Below are 26,706 nucleotides of genomic sequence, written 5' to 3'. Positions count from 1 at the left end.
GCGAGACGGTGTGTCCAGCCCAGAATGGATGGTGAACTTTACTGCGGCTCTCCTATCGGCAACTGTCTGAGAGAGTACAGCCTGGGCAGCTTCTGGGACCTGTGGCAGCACGTGCGCCCGTACCTCACAGTGTGTGGGAGTAATGGCCCAAAAGACATAAGGGGTTCACAGACCACAATGCTGGGTTGGGGGAATTAAATATCTTCTTCCCACGTGTATCCAGCCTTTTGGATTCCCTATCTGTGGGTGCAGAAGGAAACACGCCCTGGGAAGTGGAGGCTTAGATAATCAAGCTCTCAAAGGGTGGGGAGCTGCGTCAGAAAACAAAGTCGAAAAAAGCCAGTCAAAAAAATGACTGAGGAGTAGCTCTCTTCAGATCTGAGCGAACTGGCAAGGAAAGAAAAGAATGACATCAGCTCACCGGTGTGGCATGTATATAGGAATCGCAATGTCTTATCTGGCGCAGGCGACAGAGACGACAGACATGGAGCCGATCAACACCACCTAACAGCAATCAGTGCTACTGCTCAGAAAATTCTCCGGATCCAGTCTGACTCCTGGGGGAAATTCAAAGGTAAGGAATCTGCAACTAGAAGCCTCTATCAAATAAACATGTTTAAAGAATATTAGGAAATATAATATAAATGTATACTTTCATGGAAGTAGTGCTTCAGGACTGTAGTCATGGACAAGAATACTCAGTGCTTATGATTAACAATGAATTTCACCATGGGAGAAATAGCATGTGTCCCTCCACACACTATACAAAGATCACCTGCTGGCAGGAGCCTATGTCAAGTCACTTTCATGTTTGGTGACAAAATGGTTTGATGGCACACTGATGGGGGATAATTTAACACAGAGTGCAAATTTATGGGTGATCCAAGGATTTAGAAGCCCTTATTATTCTGTTAACTTTAGTCCAATATCTAGTTACCTAGGGTACGCAAGGATCACATAGATGATGACTAGCCACATGATATTGATTCCCTGCATCAATAAGCCGTTGGGTCCGTATTGCAGCTTGGAACTTAGAATGGAGTCACAAGGGGTTAGCTATGTGGGACAATGTATTCAGTTGATTAAATGGGTTGAGAAGTTCACTCTAGTTATTTAATTTAACGATTAATAAAACTGATGTTTTTAATTGTTAGCAGACAAAAAAATGCTAATAACAAGGAGAAAGGGACTTTGATAGAATGTTAAGCCACAATGAGTCACAAGAACACACACATACATCAAACAAGAATTTTTCTGCAGACTAAGGAACTCTCAGAAATCACAAATCCAAAGTTTTAGGAGTGATCCAGAATGTGCTCACCTAGATTAGCAACCCAACTAGCCACATCTTCCATGTTCGCCTTCACACGGGTCTCATCGCTGGAGACAGTGATACGGCACCGGGGGTGAAAAATGTACATGGGATCAACCGTTTCTAGCTTGATCTTGGTGCTCAACTGCTGCAACACCCACAAGAAATTGAGCATGAAGCCATCCGTGGACACTAAACGATCGTCAGTCTACAACACAGGAAGAAACAAATAATGAGATAGTAATGTAGAGACTGTAAGTACTGGTGTCTCAATAATGACTATTATGTGATCTGGCCTTCCTTCCCCTATGTTAGCTGACCCAATTTATAAAATGCCTTGTAAAATCCCAAATTAGCATATTTAGTAGATTAAGAATTAAGTGTACCAGAAACCACCAGGGGTGTGGAATTTATTAAAATATCTACTTGTCCATGGGACAGGTTGCTTCTTAAATCTACTTGTCCTGTAAAAATATCTACTTGTCCCTTTGGTGAATTGTAGTGCAGCAACAACTTTTGGCAGCACTCTTGTTATGTAAGAGCTCCAATAATAGCCTCTCTGGTTATGCCAGGGCTACTACCACAGTGGGGCTTGAATATTTGCAATTCAATGCCTGCTGAAGCAATTCCCTTTTATGCTACCTTTCCGCAGATACAGGTACATACTGTGGCTGAAGGAAGCAGTAAGCAATAGTTCCAGAGCAGGAATGCCTTTGATTCTGCAAACCTACTAACTTGCATGTTAAAAGGATTGTCACCAGCTTTTCTCTAATCTTTTCCCATAATAAGAAATTTGGAAATTTACTCCTGACAATGGCAGAAGTAGAACATCTTCCAATGTTGGGGAAAAAAGTGGTTGGAGGGAAGGTGAACTTGGAAACACTCAACAGATTTTTATATGAGCAAATCTACACATGCATATTTGCCCAAGCTAAAATACAATTGACAAATATTTTATAGTTTTACGATTTCCTGGTATACTTCTTGTGATTCAAAGACATATACCATGGGTGCACTATTGTGATTTTCTTTAAGAATTGGGTCATTAATTAGGTATGGTGTTAGCAAAGACATTTTGTTTTTATTAAACTTCTATTTCTCTCTTTATTGGATGGCTTTACTGTGAGCAATCTCATTCTGCTCTTCCACAAGGAGCATATTGGCACACAAAGTAGTTTTGTTCAGTGTCAGGAACTACAGTGGCAATCAGTGGCATAACAAAACTGGAGGGGGCCCTTTGGAATGAACATGGAGGGGCCCCCTCTCCAGACTTGCTCAGGGCATGTGGGTGCTGTGCTTAAGGGGCCCCCAGGAGAGGGCTGCGGGCCTCTGTTATGCCACTGGTGGCAACATGTGCTTTTGGAGATCCTAAAGTGTTTTTTTTTGTTTTTGCCAGTCTTTGGTAAAATGGTGAGAGCCTGCCAGCTCCCACATAAAAGTGTTATGAAAGGTATGTCAAAACAGACACGCATTGCTGAAACTAAAAGACTCACAAAAAATGTTGGCTCGGTTAGCTTTGTCAGCGCTTGTTTATTTTCATGCTTCCCATAATCTTGTTGAAAATTTTTACACTGATTTTCCATTAGGAATTTGTTTTAGAAATACCAGCATGCATTAACACATTTTACTAAATAGTGCTTAAAAGAAATAGCACCTGAAATTTCATAGTAGTGAAACCTTTTTCCCCAGTTGCATTTTTTATTAACATTTTATTCAAGCTTCTGCAAACATCTAATCAGAGAGCATTCTGGGAGCATTATACTTAGTCTCATATTGTTATACTTTTCAAATATGTGTACACTTTATTATTATTTTTTTGTTTACTGGAACCATTGTCAGTAGTGCAGTATGACCTTAAAACATTTATTTACAGCGCTCACCCTAATAATGAAGGCTTTGAATTAATAAACCATAAATACAAGTTCGAACAGTATTAACTTATGGACACACATTACCTCAACTGCAAACAGTTCCCCTCTCTGTAAACTGGTAGCCAAAGGGGTTGTGCTGCAGAGGGTTGGGCCTACTTGTCCCAAGGACAAAATAAACATGAAAACTTGTTGCCCTTGACCCCAAAAAATATGTCCCGGACGTCGGGCGATAGGAATTCAGCATCCCTGCAGTAACCACATTTTAAACACCCAAGATTGAGGGCCACGTTCTGTTACTGACCATCATTTCTTTCTTTATGGTAAAACAAACAATGACACAAAGAAACTGCAATGCCTGTAAGTTGGAAATGTGTGAAATAATGTAATGATTCTGACCTCTCAATTGAATCTGATAATGCACTGACCCTGAGGCTCTGAGTATCCCTATAGTTTTCTAAAGAAAAATCTAAACTATGACAAAAGACATTTTGATCTCTAAAATAAGCTAAACCAAAGTGTTGCTTGAATTTTTAACTCTAAATACATTTACTGAGCTCCTTCTGCTTATATTTCTATACAATATTAATCTCATCCTAATTAAAGTCTGGAAAAGGAGCTCAGCTTCCACCCTGTCTGAAGGAAGCAATACAGGATATAGAATGTCATATAACATAACACTGCATGCATAATGCAGAGGCTTGACAAGGTGAGGCTTAGAGTGTTGTTCTCAGGCAGCAATAACTGCCTCCAAAAACAGGTGTGGGCCTCCCTACAAGATGAAAGCACAAGCATGGAGTGAGGAACTCTGCAGGAAAGCACCCTTTTTTACATGGTTAGCCCCCCACTTTTTTCCTGGATTCTGATGCGACTGACTGTTAATGCACTGGGTCTCTGCTAACCAAGTCCCCAGTGCCAGATCTTTCCCAAAACTACACAGTTGTTTTGTGCAATTGGCAAACTCTTTAGCTACCACTGTAAGCCCATAATAAATGGTACCCCTGGTAACTAGGCCTGTGGTTATAAGGAAGGTGCTCTGGGGGCTGCTGAACCACTTCTGCCACCCACATGGACTCCTCGCCAAATCCACACAGTGCTGTCATTGCAGACTCCATGTGTTGGTGCAGGCTAAATTGAAAACACGACCTGTCACACACCCCAGTGTGCCAGGTCCCCTATCACTGCATGTGCCAGGTGTAAGTCACCCCTAAGGCAGGGTGCATCAAGGCACATGTGAGGGCATATGTGCATGGGCAGATATGCCCCTGCTATGTCTCTGTCAATTTTGAGAGCTAGTAAGTGGACATGGGAGCCATTTTAAAAGCATTTGATGGACACTGTTCATTAAGAGTTTCCCAGCTACATGATGGCTCATCAGAATACTGGGATGTTTGGTATCCAACATCTCAGAAAAATAAACCCTCATTAATCCCAGTGATGTATTTACTAATAAATGCACACAGAGGGCACTTAAGAGGTGCCCATTGAAAACCTACCAACCACTAGTGTGCTGAATGACAGGTCCTGACCAGTTCTGCCACCACAGAAACGTTTCTGGCCCCCAAGGTAAGAGAAAGAGCTCTGGAGGGCCTGCGACAAAAGCCTGCACTGGGCGGAGGTGTCATCACCTCACCCAGGCAAGATGGACATTTTGGAGGGGGATGGTAATGCGACCCAGGTGTCTCCAGATAGTGGAGGTGATGGACCCCCTGTCCTGATCCCACTTTTGGCGGCAGCACAGGCAGGAAATTTAGTTAAATTAGGAAGAGTTCTTGACTTCTCAGTCAAGAAACTAGGAGGCCGGTTAAAAGGTAACAATGTGCTTGATTATGAAGGGCTTTATACTTTATGAATGTAAAGCATCTCTTGAGTAATTATGTGCAGAAGAAGTCTACTTTCTCCTCAAGAGTTAGGGAAGAAGGCAAACCACTGGGTCAAAACAGGTGACCAAAACTTACACTGGTGGGGGAGACCACAAAAAGGAGGTAAAGAGGGTAACCAAAGCAAAGATAAAAACAAGGAGTCATCTAAAGGCCCCCAAACTCTGCAGAGGAGGGGTGGCCCATAGACTCTTATCAACCCAAGGGTGGGTACAAGGGCAAACATTGGGAAACCAGGAAGGATTGGTGCCATAACTGCAAAACCAATGGACTCCCAACAGAAAGAATGCCTCTAGTGCACCTGCAGTAAATGCAGTGGTAAATCTCTAGACAGGATTCCAAGTAGCCACTGACAATGTCAGTGAGTCTACTGAGATGGTGGGGAGGATGTAGCTGCCCTGGCTGTCTGACAGTAATCTAGAGAGATATAGACAACAGCCTCATATTACTGGAATTCAAGTTGACACACTGAGAGACACTAGTGCCAGTGTCACCATGGTTACTGAGCAACTGGTATCAGACACCAGACCAGGTTCCATCTTTCCATGGAGAAGACCTGTCAGCCCGAGGGGGAACTGCGCCTCAGGAGCTTGGGCCTCGCACAGCAGAACTCCTAGGACTGGGGGAACCCTCTAGGGAGGATCTGTGCTAGGGACAAAGAATGCACCTGTCTCTTGAAGCCCTGAGACAAAACACTGATCAGGAAAAGTGTGATATCATTGGCTCCCACAGGAGCTATTGGGAGGAGGGACTCCTATTTACTGAGGCTAGAGACCCCAAAACCTGTTGTCACTGGGAGAGTGGTAGTGCCTCAGCTGTTTAGAGAGTTTCTTCTCAAACTGGCCCATGATATTCCCACTAACTGGGCATCCTGGCCAGGCAAAAACATGGATTTGGTTGGTAAACCACTTTTATTGGCCAGGTATGTTTCAGAAGGTAAAGAAGTTGTGCAACTCCTGTGCCACCTGCCAAGCCAGTGACAAGACAAGAGGCCACCCGAAGGCCTCCTTAGTTCCACTTTCAGAGATCGGAGGTTCCTTTGAAAGTGTAGAGACTGACATCGTTGGTCCCCTTGATCCTCCAACTGCATCAAGGAACAGATTTTTACTGGTTGTAGTTGATCATGCAACCAGGTATCCTGAAGCAATACCTCTGAGGACTACTACTGCCCCCAGTAGCTATGGCTCTCATTGGTTTGTTCACCACAGTGGGCTTTCCAAAGGAGGTGGTGTCCGACAGAGGTACCAACTTCATGCCTGGCTACCTACAACACGTGGGATGAGTGTGCAGTTCACCACCCATTTCACCCACAAACCGATGGCAGTGTTGAAAGATTCAACAAGACACTGAGAATTATGATTGGTGGGCTCCCTGAAAAACTTAGAAAGAGATGGGATGTCTTCAATGCCTGCTTTTTGCTTACAGAGAAGTGCCACAGAAGGGAGTAGGGTTTTCCCCCTTTGAGCTTCTGTTTGGGCATCCTGTAAGGGGTCTACCTTGTCTTGTGAAAGAGGGATGAGAGAGACCTCTCAGAGAGCCTAGGCAAGACCTAATGCACTATGTGCTAGGCTTTCGTCCAAGGATGACTGAGTACTTGGAAAAAATCTTCCAAAAATCGTGAGGCCAGCCAAGAGCTCCAGAAGCTCTGGAATGACCATAAGACTGCACTGGTGGAGTTCCAACCAGAGCAGAAGGAGTGGGTGTTGGAGCCTGTGGCTCTTAGGGCCCTCCAGGATAAATGGAATGGACTGTACCCCATTCTAGAAAGAAAAGGTGAAGTCACCTACCTGGTGGGCTTTGGCACTTGCATTGGCCCCAGAGGGGTCATCCAGGTGAACTGCCTTAAACTCTATCACAACAGAGCTGAGATGACCATGGTTATGGTCACTGTTGAGGGACGGTAAGCTGATCTCCTCTCCAGCAACCCAAAAGATGGTTCAGTAGAAGGAGTGGTCATTTCAGGCACTCTCTATGACCAATAGTAGACAGACTGCCAGCAAGTCTTGCATCAATATGCTGAGCTCTTCTCCTTGACTCTTGGTCAGACTACCTGGTGCACACATGATATGGACACTGGGGACATCTTACCTGTCTAAAATGTACAGTCTGACCATGTCAAAGAGAGCATCAAAGCTGAGGTCAGCAAGATGCTGGAAGTGGGAGTCATGAAACACTCTGAAAGTCAATGAGTCAGCCCAGTGGTTTTAGTCCCAAAGCCTCTTTCTCAGGACGGAAAGAAAATAAATGAAATTTTGTGTGGACTATAGGGGCCTCAATGCTGTGATAAAAACAATGCTCACCCCATTCCTAGGGCTGATGAGCTAATTGACTAGTTAGGGGCAGCGAAATATTTCAGTACTTTTGATCTCACACCAGGTTACTGGCTGATCGGCCTGACCCTTGGAGCAAAAGAAAAATCTGCATTCTCAAATCCTAATGGGCATTATCAGTTCACTGTTATGCCGTTTGGACTAAAGAATGCCCCTGAAACTTTCCAAAGGGTTGGTGAACTAAGTCCTGGCTGGGTTAGAAGACTTTAATGCGGTTTATCTAGGTGATACTGTCGTTTTTAGCGCAACCTGGCAGGATCACCTGATCTTTCTGTAAAGGGCACGCCTCACTATCAAGGCAAGCAAGTGCCAGATAGGGCAGGGCCAGGTTGTATACATGGGCCATCTTGTAGATGGAGGGCAAGTACAACCACTGGAAGCCAAGATCCAGACAATTCTGAACTGGATACCTCCAACAACCCAGACACATGTCAGGGCTTTCCTTGGCTTGACTGGATACTACAGGAGGTTTGTGAAGGGGTATGGCTCCACTGTGGCCCCTCTCAAAGAACTAACTTCCAAGAAAATGCAAAAGAAAGTAAACTAGACTGGGAGCTGTCAAAAGGCCTTTGATGCCCTGAAAGAAGCAATGCACTCAGCACCTGTTCTCGAGGCTCCAGATTACACCAATTAGTTCATAGTGCACATAGATGCCTCTGAACATGAGGGAGGGGCAGTCCTGACCCAAATAAATGATGATGGCCAGACCAATCTGTTGCTTTCATTAGCAGCAGATTTTACTCTCCAGAAAGCAGAGTTGTATTGCCATTTAGAGAGAAGCCGTTGCTGTGGTTTGGTCCCTGATAAAGGTGAGGCCATACTTGTTTGGCTCTCACTTCCATGTTCAAAGTGACCACAGGCCTCTCAGATGACTGATGCAAATGAAAGGTGAAAATCCCAAACCTTTAAGGTTGGTCCATCTCCCTACAGGGAATGGGCTTCACAGTGGAACACAGACCTGGGACTAACCATGCCAATGCAGATGGCCTATCCAGGTTCTTACTCTTAGATGATGAAGACTCTCTAGGAGAAGGTTAGTTTCATCATTCTTTGTTTGTAGGGGGTGGGTCATATAGGAAAGCACCCTTTTTGACATGTTTATCCCCCACGTTTGCCTGGATTCTGATGTGGGTTTGACTGTTAGTGCACTGGATCACTACTAACTAGGTCCCCAGTGCCAAATATCTTTCCCCAAAACTTCACAGTTGTTCTGCACTTTTGGCAAAATCTTTAGTTATCACTGTACATCCCTAATAAATAGTAACCCTGGTACCCAAGGTCTGGGGAACCAAAGAAGGTCTCCGAGGACTGCAGCATCAGTTGTGCTAAATCCTAGGGACCTATCACTAAACCCACACAGACTGCGTGTGTTGGTGCAGGCTAAATTAAAAACACAAACTGTCACACACCCCTGTGTCACCTATCACTGCATGTGTCTGGTATGTCATTCCTAAGGTGGGGTACATCAAGGCATATGTGGGGGCATTTATGCCTGAGCAGATATGTCCCTGCTATGCCTCTGTCGATTCTGAGACATAGTAAGTGGACAGGGGAGCCATTTAAAAAGCACGTGCTGGACACTGGTTATTAAGAGTGAATCCCTCAATGATCTCAGTGATGGACTTATTAATAAATACACATCGAGGTGACCCCTGAAAACCTATCAACCACTAGTATGGTGACTGCCTGGTCCTGACCAGTTCAGGCAGCAGAGGCGCGTTTCTGCCCTCCTACCCTCTCCCTACCCCCAAAGGTGTGAGCCAGTGCTCTCGAGGGGCTGAGACAAAAGACTGCAAAGGGTGGAGGTGTTACCACCTCACCTTGAGAGGATGAGCATTTCAGGGCAGGGAGCTTCAAAGGCCTAGCCACCTTGGCAATGTGACCCGAGCCTCTCCAGATGGTGGAGATGACTGATTCCCTCCCCCCCCCCCTCCAGTGGCAGCACAGACAGGAAAATTAGTTATCTTAGGAGAGGTGCCCACTTCATGCCAGTCCCACCCTTAAGGTGGACGAGCTGAAGTGGACATTACTTTTTAAATTCCTCAATCTTGTTTGAAAGGAATTAGGCCACGAGGGTTTGGGTTACAGCCAATTCCCAGCATAAGTGGTCTAGAAAGGGTGTAGTCACCCTAAAGGTGGACAGCCCATTGGCTACCGCTTGGCACCTTCTGTAATGCTTTTAACTTGAGTATTTAGGTGACACCACTGAATCCTAGAACTCAGATCTACGAAGAGGAGGACAAAGAAGCGTTGTGCAAGCAGAAAAAGAAAAAGCAGCTACCCACGTCAGACTGCCTGTTGACCTCCAAGGACTCTGCCCAAGAAGCCAACTTGTCCAGCCTTCAATAAAGACTCAAGTCTCCCATGAGCAGCAGACCTGCTCTGCAACAAGAAATTCCAAAGAAAAGACTCTGCAGCTGATGGAACCCCAACGACCTGATACCTGAAGTGACCACTGCACCCGACGTCCGGGACCCGAAATGGAGCCAACCAACTGCGCCAATGGTAGTCCCCAGCCCAGAGACCTAGTCCAGTGTGGTCTCACCCAAGAAGTATGAAGTCTGCACGCAGTCCCTCCTCTCCTGCAGCCTTGTGGTGAGAAGAAACCTGACATCTGCAGCGAACACCGCACACGTTGCCCCTGACCCCATCTGAGGTGGATACTGCTCCTAAGAGCACAAGTCTACCATGGGTCCACCCCTGCCAGGCTCCCCGACGTCTCCTGCAGCCTTGACACATCGGACCCCCAGACTGCGAGTGCTCCCGGACGAGAAAACCTGATGCCTTAAGACACCCCTGCATCCATCATCCACTGGATACAGGAGAAGAGAACCAAAGGTGCACCTACCTCACCGAGCATCCCAAGTCTACTATCTACCTGCTTGTTGTCCCTGTCTGGCTTCCTAACCAAAGCCGTCAGCCTGTATTCTAGAGGACCAAACTCCCATAGGAAACCATTGGCCACCCAACCTCTTACTGCACCTCTCCACCGGGCCACCCCAGTGCCCACCGGTGTGACCTGTTGCTGTGGTTCTGATCAGTGCCCAGTGTAGGAAGCTGGTTCTGTAAATAATATTCCAAAGTAATGTATAGTGTGGAAGTCCAGTGGTTCCCCAGAGGTTTTACAGAGGCCAAAAAGGATAATACTAATGCTCTCTTTTGTGGTTGAGTGGGAGAGCAGTTAGGCTTATCAGAGGGCGGTTAAGCTTTTGCTGTATACCCACAGTCAAGAAATGAGGGACACACAATGGCTACCTCCAGTCCAACTAGCTATCAAAAATATAACTTGTTATTTTATTTCTAGAACCAAAGGGATCTTTGTTGCAGGTAAGTACAGTTTCAAGAATATATCACTTTTAAGTATCAAATGCACTTTTGTAAATCATAGTAAATATAGGTTTCAGATAAGCAATACTTTTCAATAGCATAAGTAGATAATGCAAAAATCATTGTAGGCAAGGCAGCCCTAGGGGAGGGAAAGTACAAGCACAGTTTACAGTTAAGTACTTGACTTAAGGTCCCAGGCTTCAGGGGTTAAGGTCTCCACAGGGCAAGGTTTAAGAAGACACCAAGGGTGTACCACCAGCAACAGAAGGCTGGCCGGGTACAGAGGTCAAAGTTGGTGTTGGATGCCCAATGGAAACCAATGGAGACTGGGGGCACTTAGAAGAAAACATATTGCAGGTAAGTCCCACAGTTTCAGGACACCTGCCCCAGGACCGAGAGGACGGCACCAAACATATACGGGGCAGCACAGGGGCTGGCAGGTGCAGGGTGCAAACACAGCATCGGGCGCCAAATGCAATTTAATGAGGAACTCCAGGTTCACAAAGAGGCTGCAGGGAGTCTGATAGAGAAGCAAACGGCTGGATAGGTAAGTAGAGATCCCACTGGACGTCAGTGGACTATTGGTTGGGCCCACCAAGGCCTGGAGGCTCAGGGTACAGGGGTACCTTTAGGTATTGGGAATCGTACCAAAGTCAGTCATGGTCAAGGGGGTCCTCTGGATTCAGGCTACAGGCATCGTCGTATTTGTCAGGAGGGGTGGACTTGAGGTCAGAATAGCCTGGTGACCTTCTCAGGACCGGTGGGCTTCCTGGACTCGGGCCGTGGGCGTTGTGTGCTCAGTGGGCAGGACTTGGGTATCTGGAGGGCTCTGGAGTCCTTGTTGGAGGTTTCTTTGTGGACAGGACCACTGTCCTCGGGAGTTTGTTGGTCCTTATGGAAGGCAGGCAGTCCCCTGGGGGTTTGTAGAGGTCGCTGGTCCTGCAGGATGAGTCATCTTTTTGTTGCAGGAGTCTTGCAGGCCGGTAAAGCTGGGGCCAAGTCAGTTGTCATCTGGAGTCTACACTGCTGGTGCGGCTCTTCAGTCCTTCTTCTTCTTTATGTCACCAGGAATCTGAACAGCAAGGTTCAAAGGTGCCCGTAAATACTAGATTTAGGGGAATGACAGGGATCAGAGGTCAGTAGCCAAAGGGCTACACCCTTCCTGTGCCCACTCCCTTTTTGGGGGGGAAACCTAACCATATTGGCTCCTCCAAAACAAGACGAAGAATTATTTAGAAGGGGTTTCATTTCAGCTCTGGGTACCCTAGGGGTGGTCCCAGCTTGGGGGGTGGGGGGTGGGGGGGGGGGGGGGGGGGCGGAGACGACACTCCTTCTCATGCTTACTAATTTTCCTGCCGGACCTGCCACCAAGAAGTGGGGCTTGGTCCGGGTGGGCGGGCATCTCCACTGTTTGGAATGCCCTGGGCCAACATAACAAAAGGCAGGAGCCTCTGAGGCTTATTGCAAAGTGTTGCTGTTCCTGCAGAGCAGGCTTTGTCCCTAACTCCCAGAAACACAAAGGCTCTCACCCCATGGGATCAGAAACTTGTCTGGTGGTGGCAGGCTGGCATAGACCAGTCAGACACACAATAGAAGGTTTGGGGGATTTCAGGGGGCATCTCTAGGATGCCCTCTGTATGCATTTCTCAATAAATCTAACACTGGCACCAGTATGGGTTTACTGAACTTCCCAAAATTCAGTAAATCCATTATAGAGCTGTGTGGTTCGTAGTGACAAACTACCAGCCCATGTTTGGAATATTGCTTCACTGAACTTACAATGCCTAAAAATGGACTTAGACACTTTAGGGGCACATTGCTCATGCAGCTGTGCCCTCAGCTGTGGTATAGTGCACCTTGTCTCAGGGATGTAAGGCCTGCTAGAGGAGTGACTTACCTATGCCACAGGCAGTGTTTTGTAGGCATGTCACTCAGGGAGAAGTGCCATGTCGACTAACTTTTTTTCTACGCCAATGAACACCATCCGCAATGGCAGGGTGCATGTGTTTGGTGAGGTGTCCCTTAGGGTGGCATAAAACATGCTGCAGCCCTTTTAGACCCTTTCTGGCCACCTGGCCCTTGGTACCACTGGAACCTTTTACAAGGGACTTAGTTGGGTTACAGAGGTGTCGCAAATTCTGGCAATAATAGTATAGTTTTGAGAAAGAACACAGGTGCTGGGGTCTGGTTAGCAGGATCCCAGCACACACTGTCAAGTTAGTAATCAGATAACAGGCAAAACGTGGGAGTGGTGGTGGGGACCATACCAAAAGAGCAACTTTCCTACACCCAGTACTTATATTTGCTCACTGAGCTTGACCTCGTAAGTCACTGTTAACCCTGTGTTTATTGAACATTGTTTTTCTTCCGTAGGATAACATGGATGACGTTGCACTAAGTGTTGATTCTTGAAACTGCAAAGTATTTATGCTTACAAGTCTCCTTACCTGATTTCGAAGTTCTTGGGTTTGAAACATGTATAAAACGAATTGCTATTTTTGTAACTTGGTCTCAGATTTATTCTTTGAGTGTGTGTCTCATTTATTGCCTCTGTGAGTACAACAAACGCTTAGCGCTATCCTGTGATACGCTCACCCACATTACCAAAAAAATACAGCATTTGCCTCATCTACTTCTTTCCTCTGCAAAACCAATCGGGGATCCATGGACTCTCTGCACAGTGTACTTCATTTTAGTGCACTATATAGAGAACCAACTTCCTACAGACTCCTAAACGGTAGAAAAAGAAATTTCAAAATAAGTGTTTCTCCTTTCAGTGCTTTGAGAACATTTAAAACAAATTGTAGGAAGGTAAAGTTATGTGATTTTCGTATCAGAACCAGTGCAGTTTCCTTATGCTGAAACAAAAACGCGTTCAGAAGACTGTTTGCAGTCCTTACCTGCATTTGTGACTTCTTAAGGTTGCTATTGACGACAGCTGCCATGTAGCTGAGGGCAGCTTCCCTTGTCTCACTATTGAGCAGGATACAGTGCAGGATCTTGAAAAGTTCTTGCTGCAATTAATGTAAGAAAAGCTTACTGAAAGGGCAGCTATCATTTGAAACAAAGCATTAATGTTCTGCTGAATCAGAAAAAAAATATAGAACAAAAAGCATGTCATAATTCCTAGTTAGTGAATAAGCAACTCACTCTAGGAAACTGCACATAATAGATCAGGGCACTTTATTCCATAAATTACATACCCGTGCAGATTCAAGGTGGTGCTGCAAAGACTGGCTCACAACACGTGTGTTGTCTAGGGTAATGGCTGGACCAGAAAAATATTTTTCAACCACTTTAGTCTAGAATTGCAATAACAAAACAGTTGGGGTAAGTCAGACTGCTTTACATTTCCCCCTGAAAAAGTAAGATGAGCAGCAGCGTCAACACTTACGTCATCCTCAGCAAAGACAGAGAGACTGAAAAAAGATCCTAGATATGACAATCTCTGAAGCTCCCGGCCAGAACCTGCACTCAGTGATTTGGGTAACCACAATGGTAATGAGGTAACCTGGAAACAAATAAAGCAGACACAGAGGACACAGAGGTACAGTTAAATGCAATTTCAGCATTGCCCATTGCATCACACTGCTATGCTGGAAACTTATGCTACTTACGGCGTGTCCTTGCATTCCATTTTATTCATCAACCTGTCAGAAATCTTCATTTTGCCAAACTGGCAATTTCTTGAAAAAACATTGTTAACCAAAACGCATAAAAACTGACAGCAACAGGAACAAATTAAATTATAATCAGCATAACATAATATAGATAATATATATTCTAATGGCAACAAACCATGCTGTCTAAAATTTCGTTCAATAATAAAAATCGATATTACTACTTCCTTTGGACTCAGCTAGCCTTTTACAAGCGGCTCAAAAATATCTAAACACTATTGGTAAAAATCCAAGGCTTGACACAATTAAATGCACAAATCTATAGCTTTATGGCGGGTGCGAACATCAAGATGTAAAAAATAATGTGGGGTGCAACTGATCCCTCAGTTCCTTTTCCAAGTTCTTGAAAACATAGAATTCGCAGTGGGGTCGGATGGGGAAGCACACTCACAGCAAACAGCTGATGGGGAGGGCAACAGTGAAAGAGAACATAAGCAGAGACGTGGCCAGGCCTAGCAGAGCCATGGATACCCGTCTGATGCCTGAAGAGCCTGCTCTGTGGTACCTTTGAGCCCTCATCTGCCCCTTAAAAAAAGGGCAGATGAAAGGAAACTTCTGTAAGGTGAGAGATAAATGTACAGAGGTGGAACTGATGTCCATCATTTGCAAAATCATCAGAGGGCATACCTCTGGGATGCCCAAGAGGAGAGAAGATCCGGGTGCCGATCTGAATCCAACTGAGTGCAGTTGGATGCACTGGGAGGCGCGTGAAGGCTGGTGATGGAGTCCACAGGGGAGTCTGCGGCCCCTTGGCAACCAAAGTTGCTTTGCAATACCACAATGGACCGCTATAAGGGCCAGAACCAGACTGCCACAGATAGACAAGATCCATCACTATGAACCCTGCTGCAAGCGGTAGGAGACACCAGATCTGCACTGGAAAATATAATTGATGCAGTGGCTTTAGATATTACTCTGCTACGAATGGATTTCCCAAAAATTTCTCCCAGAATGCCCCAGACAGGACACACTTTGGGAGAACATGGGGAGGCAATTGCTCTACTTGAAAAATAAGTTTGCCATCTTAGGGACATTATACGGTACTTGCCTGCCAGCGTGGAGAATGCTGTAACATTCACCTGGTTGGACTCCCTGAGTGTGTCAAATGAAGAGCGGTGGCAAAATTTGTGGACAGCCTCATCAGAACCATGGTGCAGACTGAACAATTGTCAAATATTTTCACTGTTGAAAGAGCACCCAGATTACAGGGTACCTCACAAAAATCAGGTCCGCTGCTCCACATGCTTACTGCACAAATTCTGAATCACAAGGACCGAGACGCCATTCTATGGGTGGCGCAGCAGAATAGCCCTATTCTGTTTGAAAGTCATGAAATTATTTAAGGTCTGCCCAGACTATACACAGGAAGCATAAAGCAATCTTCTCTACTATGATACTTGATCAAGGCAAGGTTGAACATGAGAAACACATCTAGTAGACAATTTTATTTCCTGAAAAACTTAAAAGTCTGGCTAAGAGCCAGTTGTGGTTTTTCACAACACCAGAGATGGTGTGTGTGTAGGTATATGACTTTTTGATATGGTCACCCCCCACCACCACATTTGCTCACTGGGACTAAGGAGTTTCAAGGTGCACTAGGTCTCTGCTTAACAGGTCCCCAGTGCCACTGCTCCTTCCCTATAAAAACATAACAATGTGTACAATTAGCACACTCCTCTACCTATGTAAGTCCCTAGAGAGTGCTATCTAGGGTACCTAGTGAATGGGTTGAGTAGAGGGTCCCTAAGAGCTGCAGCACATACTGTGCCATCCTCAGGGAACCCCCTAAAAACAAGATGCACACAGCTGTCACAGCAGTCTGTGTCCCCTGGTGCAATACGTGTTTGTTTCCATAGGATTGCATTACTGCCTTAAAGACACTTCAAGTTTTTTGCTTGTTTTCTTCAAACTGCATCAGTGTTTATTCCTGCAACAGTATTCTAGTGTTGAAACCTAACATAAACAAAAGTAACTGTTTTTCTAACAATTGGTCTCGAGTTCTTCTTGAGTGTGTCTCACATGTATTGCCTCCGAGTACAACAAATGCTTAGCACTACCCTCTGGTAAGCTTAACTGCTCACCAACACTACCATCAAACAGAGCTTTTGGGTATGACATTTGTAACCCTGCAAAACCAATAGGGGTTACCTGGACTATCTGCCTGGTGCCCCCATATATTGGTGCACTACATAGATAGCCAGCTTCTTACAGTGTGGGAACAGTTGCATGGCTGGCGACAAGCAGGACCGAGGCGACAAAGGACCCCTGAAAGTCCAAGCTTGTAAATGCAGTGGACAGAGGCAGGCCCTGTAGCGCCAGACAGAATCCAGATGGACCAAGAGACTGGTGGTGCAGACTGTCAAGGGGACTGAGACCACCAGAACCAGAAAGGACTGACCCAGAGGCAAGATTAGATTAAATGCCAGATATGGAGGCAGTACATCTTTGCTCATGCTCTGTATGATGTATTCCCTTTTCCCTGAAACTAGGGAGTGGACTAAGTTGGTACTGTTCTTACTAGTTAAATACATGTTTATGTTTGTAGGGGTGCCACAAGATTCCTCACACGCCGGGGATGTGGCTAGTTCGAAACTCACAGCATAAAGCAGTTGAGGGAGAGGGGCTCATTATTGGTCCCCTGGTGGCTCTGTGGGGTGGGGGTGTGAAGCAAGAGGTGGTGAAGCTATAGATGCGGGCGATGCAAGTTGTGGTGAAGCTAGAGATGCACCTAAAGAGTGATGGCACCTGAGCAGGTATGCATAGGTCCAGAATCATGGACCTAAAGGTTCTGGCTTGGAATGTGAATGAGCTAGGCAGAAAGTGAAGCAAGCTATTGTTCAGAAATTCCTATACTGCTGCAGGAGAAATAACTGGTGGAGATCACTGTGGGTTCCTGTGGAAAGAGAAATATAAGGTCCTTGCCCACTTATTCTTACCCTAGGGGTGAAGAGGAGTAGGTGTACTGGTGATATGCTCATTTCCCTTAGCAGTAACACAAACATGGGTAGAATTTGAGAACTGCTACGCAGCTATTAAAGGGGAATTGAATGAGTAAGCATCCTGGTATGTCCGATAGGGATTACAGTCAATGATGCTTAAGAAGATGGGGGCACTGGATAGCACAGGCACAGAATATGCTTTTATTTTTTAAGAGGTGACCCGAACCTCACCATGGATACAGGTATGGAGAGAATAGGTGCCACAAGTCAAACATGCAAGGTGGACAACAGACTGAGGAACTTTGTGCAGTCTGATGGACATACGGAGAATTTTCCCTGGCGTCGGGTTGTATGCAATCCCTTTCCAGACTAGACTGCTTTCTGGTACCTCATGTGCAGGGAGAGAGGTATACAGAGGCCTAGTTTTTGCCTAGGGGCATTATTGGGTCATTCTCCCCTGTATGTGCATCTGGAAACTAGGAAATGCTCCCAGGACAGGAGTGGATTGGAAGACAAAGATATATAGGGATGTACATAACTGTATTTCATTGATAAAACAAGATCTGTCACATCAAAGTTGATTCTATTGGAGGACTATAATGCAGTAATACAGGGGAAGGTGATATTCAAATCAGTGGGTCAACACAAGTAAGATGGTATAGCCATGAGGGGAATGGGGCAACGGGAGGCAGAATGCAGTGTACAACCGGAGGTCTCATTAGCTCACCAGATAAACCTTACCAGAAAGGAAAGCAACTGGTGGAAAGTTAGGCACAAAACAGTATGCGAACTAAACAATACTGACTGTAGGGGGTGGGAAACAAAGCCAGCAAACTCCTGGATGCGGAAAGGGAGGTAGCAGTTGCTCCAGCAAATCCATTAGACAAGGAGCCGCTGGTGGAGTCTACTCCAGATATAACGCACACATTTGCTGTAAATTTGGAGAAGCTCTATAGGCCCAGCAATAAATACCCTGAACACCAGGCTCTCGCTATTGTGAGCGATATTCACTCACTACGACTGAGCGCGGATGATAAAAAGCTATCTAGGGAAAGAGTTGTAGGTAGTGGAGGCAATAAAACAAATGAAGAGTGGGAAAACCCTTGGGCCAAATTGGCCACCCGCTGAGTTCTTAAGATACCTTGGATAAACTTGGCAAAGCCCTTACCTGCATGCACCAAGAGGTGTGAGTTGCCTCCTGTGGCATATCAGCACAGTCCACATCCTCTTCTTCCACAAGAGAGGGGCAACGGTCAATGCACCTCATACAGGCCAATCTTGCTACTAAATATGGAGGCTAAAATATTGGCCAAAGTGCTTGCCAATAGGCTACAGCCTGGGATTGAAAAACTGATCGCCTCCGATCAATCAGGCTTCATGCTCCACAGAACAACCCGCCGTAATCTTCATCAGTTGTATAGGGTGTTGGCCAAAATAGTGAGGCAACCAGTGGTGCTACTATGGTCAGATGCCGCAAAGGCATTCAACTCCCTCAAATGGCCATATTTGATGGCAGTGCTAAAGAAAATGGGTTTTGGCAGCAAATTCAGGTGCTACATTTGACTGCTGTATTCTCGCCCTTGTGCTCGGGTGCGAATGCATGGCTCTCAGGAATTTCAGTTGGGTCAGGGAACTCGACAGGGCTTATCCATTGTCCACCCTGCAGTCTGCCATAGTGATGCTGCCACAGTGATATTGCCACTGGCTTAATGGGTGAGAAAAAAAGAAGCCTTAGTGAGGGGCCTACAATGGAGCCCGGAATGGGAGGATGTAATTTTGCTGTACAGGAGTGACATATTGTTGTACCTTGCTGACCCTATGCACTCGATCACAAGGAGACATATTTGCACTGTATGCCAATACCACCATTAATTGGCTTAAATAGGTGGCCTACTCACCGACAAGTTCGGAGTACCCGCAGGGAGTTGATGTGTCCACTGCAATGGACTACAGAAGGATTTAAATAGCTAGTGATTTACATCAGGACAGACTGAAAATAATTCTAGCATCCAGCATTGCAACCTGGATCAGGCGAAATAATGCAAATGCAGAACAATGGAAATGACGTGCATTGACAAGGATGGAAAGAACAGCCATTTCTAAAAAGAAAAAAAAAAAAGAAAAAAAAAAAAAAGGGATCACTCTCCTTAAGTTTATGCCTTGCAAAACGCACCGTATGAGGTACTGGACAGTTTCTTCAGAACCATGGATGTTGTGATTAGGTCACACTGCTCTGGGACGGGAGGGGACACTGCAAATTGTATGTTAACTAGAAGTCTGTACGAGTGGGGTATTGCGCTGCATACAGAAATGTATTACTGGACTGAGCAGATGGAGGTCATAAATAATTAAAAGTTTGCCCTGCAGCAGTAACCCTCCATCACAGCAGACAGGAGGGCTTTAGGCCTCCAAGGGTATCTGTGCAAACCATACAGGGGAGGGGGCAGCGACAAGTGCTGGCATTAACTGCAGGTTCAATTAGAAAAATCTGGAAATAGGCCACACGAGCAATAAGGCCAACCCAACCATGAGAAACCCGTATGGAATTCTGAAGTCAAAAGATCTGAAAACCCTAAGTGACTTTCACAGTTGGGATATCCATGTTGGGAGACACTGGGAACAACAGGTTAAGCTCTCATTCAAAGACCTTCCAGTCACTGTATGAGTTGAGAGATTCACAAAGATTCAAATACATAGATATTCGTCACAAACTGACAAAGTACTCCTCAATATTGGGATACAGGACGAGACACCATTGAAATATAGCCACACCACTGCACAAACACACATCACTGATCTACAATACTATACTAAATAATTGTCACCAACCTCTGTCTCTGCCCTCAAGAAAAGGTGGGAACAGGACTGGGGCATCTCGGAGGATAAATGAGAAGTCGTCATTAGACCAGGATTCAATCTGATACACCTTAAGATCCTCGATCAAGCATTTTATACATGAAGTAGGCTCCTAAAGATAGGCCGGGTAGGCAATGATAGTAGCCTGAGATGCTGCCAGCAACAGGGCACACTTGTACATTACATATGGGCTTGCCAAAGGATTTGGGGATTCTGGTCAGGGGTTGAACAGAGATTCAGAAGAGTAAAGTAATTAGACAGAACTGAATGCTCAAATGGTCTCCCTCTGCATAAAAGGGGGGTTGGCGGCCTACACTGTTCCAGATTTTTAAAAATATTAATCTTGGGAAAAATAATTTTCATTTAAATAAATATTTAAAATAATTATAATTGAATTCCAAATTAAGTCAATAACCCTGTAGCGTTTTACAAATATATTTTACATTTAAAATAAATATTTCAAACTAATTCACATCAATGTTATCTTAAAATTATTTTGACTAATTTTGTTTAAAGTTTAATAAAGGTTTTAACTTTTACCTATACTTTATAATAGGATGATCTCCACCTATGTGAGAAACGTTACAAGTAGTAACTACACTTGTAGGCTAAATAAAGCAAACTAGTTTAAAATTACTACAAAATGAAACAGTAAACTTACAAATAAAGATAGGGTCACGTGTAAGTTTACCTTTGTGAAGGATCCTCAAGTCAGAGTTGTTCATTGGCACCACTCCTTTCCCCTAGGATGCTTTCCTCAATCGTTTCAAGCCAACAAATGACAGAGTTACAAGGCTTTGAAAACATGCTCTCAAGCCAGCCCAACTGAGTGCAAATAATAGAGGAGGCACATCCTCCCCCAGGTTGTCTGCTTTTAACAGTCCAGGGAGCAGAGTTTATGTTAGACACAATTTTATATTTTTTGCGTTATTTTCCTCGCATAGGGTGTGCTGCAGCCTTTTTCTTTTTAACACGAGGTGAGCCCAAGTTATCCGAACACTGTCTTATAACAGGCTCTTCTATGACATCAATGGAAATGATTTTATCATAGAGACAGGGGTACACCATCTTTCCACTACCTCTAGGTCCTCCTGGTCTGGAAGGCATAATAGTGTCACCATTAAAGTCAGTTAAACCAGTGCAAACAGTGAGACCGGAGTTCCCTGTAAAGATTTTTTGGGCAGCTCCGATTCTCTCCTCAACTGAGTCAATTTCCTGATTATTATCTCACAAGGTATTGGAAAGAAAGTTAGCACTATATCATGAGGGCGGACAGACCTCGCCACTTGCAGACACTAACTTGCTTTTCACCATAAAGCTTGTGGATATGAACATTCAGAGTGCAGACGTAAAAGGGGGTGGCCCAGCCCAGGTTCTTACGGGATTATCTTGGCATAGTCTTCTCCTGGGCACATCATGATTTTCAGGGATGTGCACTGCTATTTCGGTGTTGTCTTTCCCCTTCTCCTTCCACACATAGTGCCCCAAATAAATCTGGACCATGAAGTCCTTTGGATGGTTTGGCAGCACCTTGGCAACTTGCAGAAAGGCAGTTATAACAAGCGCTCTGATTAATTGCAAACTTTGATCTGGTGTACTTATAAGACTTCACTGCAGAGCATGTTTGTTACACCACTGCCCTCCCCCTACTTGTGGGATGCAACAAGGACTATGCTGTTATGAAGAGCTCAATCACACAGATTAATGACAAGGTGACAGAGGAAGTGATGTCACACATATTGTAGTAAGAGATAACAGCAGGGTTGTCCTTTAGAATGGAAAAGGACTAGAACAAAAAAAGGAGACTGGAGATTAAGAAAGATTGCCTTAAGCTCAAAGTGACAGATGTGGAGGGTTTTGTCTACAGCTGAACACCTGGGGTTTTGGAAGTCTTGAAAATGAACTTTCTCAACCATACTGATACAGGCTTGTTAGCTCACTATGGTTCTGTGTATATCTAATACTAGGAAAGATGACTACCATACAGCGATACTTTGAATATTGGGAGGTACATGTATACAGTAACTGGACAGAGATTTGAATGTTACATAACTATTAAATATTTAGTACTACAAATTTATTTTGAAGATGAAAGATATTAACAGCCTCATTGGAAGCGTGCCAGTTATACTACCGCAAATTCTATTATTTCATGTCCTGATGACGTGACACTTCAAAGTTAAAAAACAAGGCAAGGTTAGATTGCAAAGGAGGAAGAAAAACAAATAATTGGCAGGAAGAGACCATAACTCAGTGTCTGCAAATGTTGGTTTCTTTATAAGATACATGTGACAAAGGGAACTTTAAATTGCTATAAGAAAGCACTCACTCTGATCTCAGTCAAACTCCACCTCCCCAGTTTGGCTAACAAAATCAAAAGCATACGAGCAGAACCCATGGATTCTGGGGAAACCCCGAAGAGGCTTATAAGGAGGCAAGTTCTGCAAAAGACATCAGAAACACGACCCATAAAACAACAGTGCTGCACCTACACTGCACATGCATTACTTTTTTTGTTGATTTTCTTATTTTGTTCATAGTCTGTGAGAATGGCCTGTGGCAAAATAAACTTTCCTACTCAAATACACCTTCTTTCTGGAGAGGAGGATTGAGGTAGATGTGCAATAACTGGTCGCCACATTTTGCAAAAACATCCTGCATGCCTTGTTTAATCGATAAAAAGACAAAACAAGGCCACCAGATAATCTGTGCAGGGCATCATTTCTTCCTCAACAGCATAGCATGTAACCAAACTTAGTGCATGCTCTTTTTAAACTAAAGATATCTCCTTCCTGGCAACTGCTGAAATGCCCTCCTTTGCTTAAAGAAGGTAAGGGACTAAAGCCCCAAAACAATGACAGAGACTGGCAACTCCTTTTAATTAAAACAAAAACAAACTATACAACAACTTTATAAAGTCTTAAAATTTGATTTTAGGATTTGAAACCCAACTGAATTGGCTACAAAACGTGACTCTTATAAGAGTTCATGATGGAACACTGCAGATATTCCTTCAATACAACAGACACTTACCAAGCAGCAAACAGGGTGAGTCTTCCCAAACTTGATCTCGCACAGCTCAGCCAGTGCCTATGAGGAATAAGCAGAAATTGCACTTAGAGGAGCCAACAGGTGGAAAGTGTTGGAAGTATCCATGTACTTTCCAGGCGTTCAAAAAGGTAGCTCTGTGATTCCTTTACCACTTTCCTACTTCACATGAGTTTTTTTTATATCAGTTTGTTTGGGCTTGGGCCCTCATAGTCACATTACATAAGAAAATAAGCTAGAAGATAATGTGCTCAATAAAAACAAATACATTGTATACTTTAATAATTTCTTATAAACGTACACAATCAATCAATTCATTATACATAATGCTCTGCAGACTATCCATCAAATAATTCCCGGCCACGAAAGCCAATCACGTGGTTTCTAGCAAGAGCAATAGTGTTAATGCTTTTGCTTGAACAAGTAGTGGGCCCAGACGTGCCTTTATTTTTCCTTCAAAAGAATACATGATAACAATATATAGCTTAAAAAGACCAGGCCACAATATCCACCTTCTCCACCCAAACACAACAACCCCCTCCCCCCCCCCCCAACCCTGTCAACCAACCTCCCCCCCTCCTCACTTGCACTTTGAGGTCAGAGAGCGACTAATAAGCTCCACTGATAATATACTTTTATCAATACTTAAACCCATACTTTTCTCTAAAAGATATTCTTGGAGAATGGGGAATATACATAAAACAGGAGACATACCGAAAGAGAATATATGACTGCTGAACAAATTTAGCAATGTTTTACCCTGGATGGATTTTAAAACAGCTAAAAGGAATTTGCCTAAGCATGGTTCTTAATTTGGGGTTGGGGAAAATTGAGGATGGAGGCAGTGATCGGCCTTCAGACCTGTATTTTTTTTTATTAATCAGGATGGGTTTTTGACTTGTTTAACAGAATGAGGTAGTGAATGAATCAGTCCTCATAAACAAACATTTGCAACAGAGTGCTGACAAACTTCATGGCCTGATAATCTCATTTAGAACCTGGCAGGCGACCAGCCAGCCTCCAGGTCAAAGACTAGACCCTCCACTGCTGTGGAGGAAGACCTCCAACAATAATTAAGAGATCCCAAACTGTCTTGTAGATCGCCAAAGTCTTAATTACAACTACCAGTACAGCAGTTGCAGTGGAGGCCATTAACTTTGCTAAGAGAAGCAATGAATCTTGTGGCCACTTGGCAAAGTATTTTATGTTCCAGCAACAATCACACACTTTGAGGGGTTTATTTCTGGGAAAAATTGACTGAAACACAGGGAGGTTTCTTCCTGTGAATCATGGCAATTAACTGATTGCCCTGCCATGTCTAAATAGGTCAGGTGACAGTAATTTTAATCTGTGGCTGACAGGCCTGCTGGTTAAATGTTTGTGCCAACGGAGCCAGCTAATACTCAGTCATTGCAAGAATGGTGCTTATTCCACCTCCAAAAGGCAGAGGACTGCAGATTTCACAGGGTAGGAGAAGCGCAGATTTAGTTTGATTCTCCCACTCAACCAAACCACAAATGGCTCCCAAACCTTCTACAAGCACACTCCAGGAATAAACAAATCCCTAATTTGAAACTTAAGAAAACAGCCTATGGCAACCTCTTTTGCAGCCTTCCATCTTCTGTGAAATTATATTGATATAAGGACACTAGATAGGGAAGAGGACATCGAATTAAACCAACAGGATTATTCTTGATTTTAAATGCACACACCAGGGGGGCAGAGGACAATTCAACATATTAGATATTTAAATTGTTTTCAAGGCTCACGCAGTATGTAGCCCTAGGGCCTGGGTCAAACAGTGAAGAACTTACTCCATGTCAAATCATTCCAAATAAATTCTCTCAGTTAGTAGTGACATACTACTGCAAATATTTATTTCAGATCACAAATTTGGGGTTTTTTTCCGCTAAAATACACAACTTGAGCATTTATGTTTATCTTTAATAATATATTCTACTCAGACAGTCAATACATCTTTATTCGGCTGAAAATAGCCATGAAAGAACTAAAATTCAACAATAACACATGTACATTGTATCAACTTTACAAAATTAATCTGAAGATCATTAACTACAAAGATATTAAAATGCAGCAAGTTCAACTATTTGTCTAAAACATGCTAAAATACAGTGCAAAAAAAAAATAGGATACACGATGAACAGTTAGTTCTTAAATGGTAAGCAGCTTGTTTCAGTAAGTTTCTTCAATTTGATTGAGCTGCTAATAAAATTTATAACAGAAAACATATCAGGAGTTTCTTATCTCTGCAAAAAGATCAGGACTAATATAGGTTCTAATAAGCGGCAGGCGAAAAACAGGCATCAAGAACATGCGGCATGGAAATGAATATAATGTGCAAAAAAGCATAAAGTGACACACGTTTCTGGCTGGAAATATTGCGGGAGCAACACGGTAATGCTCGAAAGAAGGTGCCTTGGAGAGGAAAAGCAACAATAAAGTGCATTGTGCTCATTCGTAAACAAGTTAAATAAAAGCTATTCCTAAGAATAGTTATAAACCACTAGATAGATTCCATCCCTGTACAGATAGAGTACTTAACAGTACTAGACATTCTGGCTGCACAGACCCTCCTTTGCTCCATGCGATATTCTTGGCAACACGGACTGATTTTTGTTTGACACCACAAATGTACGATCTCAAGATTCATAATTCAGGAGTTACCAATAAATTGAACAATTCCTTAGCGTATGCAAGCCAAGGTATAGGGTGAGAATTACCAAGAGACAAGTCCCCAAGGAATTCCCTCACGCTTCCTGCTTAGCCTAACAGTTGATCCATAAAATCAGGGGGCAATACCAATAGTGTCTTCTAAGTAGGATTACCCTACTTCTTCATGGCAGGTGATGAATGCCGTAATTCTTGGAGTACATAATAACCTGCAAATAAATCGATTTTCATTATGGTACAGGATGCGAAGATTAGTATAACTCCAAATACCAGCCCCATATGACTCAACTGGGATGCACTTACTCTCATACATATGAACTAACTCGTACATCAGAAGCCAGTTAAACTTATGTGCACTGCGTCTAAAGTTTTGTGAAACTGTTGTTTTCTCAGTGTTAGCAGAGGGTTCCGTGTAAGTGAAGCATTAAATGAAATTCCCAAACAGTTAAAAGATCTGGTTCTGCCAAGTTTAACGCCTCCCAGCCTGTGACACCTAACTTTTGCCTTTTGTGCGCCACGTGATCACACAGGATTTGTAAAATTAACCTTCAAATCCAGGTCCTCCACAAAAGGGAAAAACAAGTCCAATTGTGTTTGAAGACCATTTGCTGTTCTCGAAATGAGAACCCCATCATCGGTGTACAATAGTTTAGGGATTGGGCGATTTCCCATCCTAAGCATATCTCAATCTTTTGTTATTAAAAATCTGTCAACATTGTTTATATATAACAGGAAGAGCAAAGGTGTCCTGATACAACCTTGTTTTACCCATCTG

The 26,706-nt window shown here is 44.0% G+C and overlaps 1 protein-coding gene across 2 annotated transcripts in view; it reads right to left on the bottom strand.

Moving 5' to 3' along the window:
- The window catches only part of UBE4B (ubiquitination factor E4B), a 658,693-nt gene that overhangs the window by 469,904 nt on the left and 162,083 nt on the right, over positions 1–26,706 (bottom strand). For both annotated transcript variants that reach the window (XM_069241178.1, XM_069241179.1), the window contains 5 exons: positions 23,226–23,282; positions 14,112–14,228; positions 13,921–14,019; positions 13,618–13,731; positions 1,322–1,520 (listed from right to left, as the gene is read on the bottom strand). In XM_069241178.1, coding sequence (XP_069097279.1) covers positions 1,322–1,520; positions 13,618–13,731; positions 13,921–14,019; positions 14,112–14,228; positions 23,226–23,282 — 586 coding nt within the window. The remainder of the gene's footprint in view (positions 1–1,321; positions 1,521–13,617; positions 13,732–13,920; positions 14,020–14,111; positions 14,229–23,225; positions 23,283–26,706) is intronic.

This window comes from Pleurodeles waltl, chromosome 6 (genome assembly GCF_031143425.1).
Source record: "Pleurodeles waltl isolate 20211129_DDA chromosome 6, aPleWal1.hap1.20221129, whole genome shotgun sequence".
Taxonomy (NCBI): domain Eukaryota; kingdom Metazoa; phylum Chordata; class Amphibia; order Caudata; family Salamandridae; genus Pleurodeles; species Pleurodeles waltl.
This window is presented reverse-complemented; position numbering and strand designations above follow the sequence as displayed.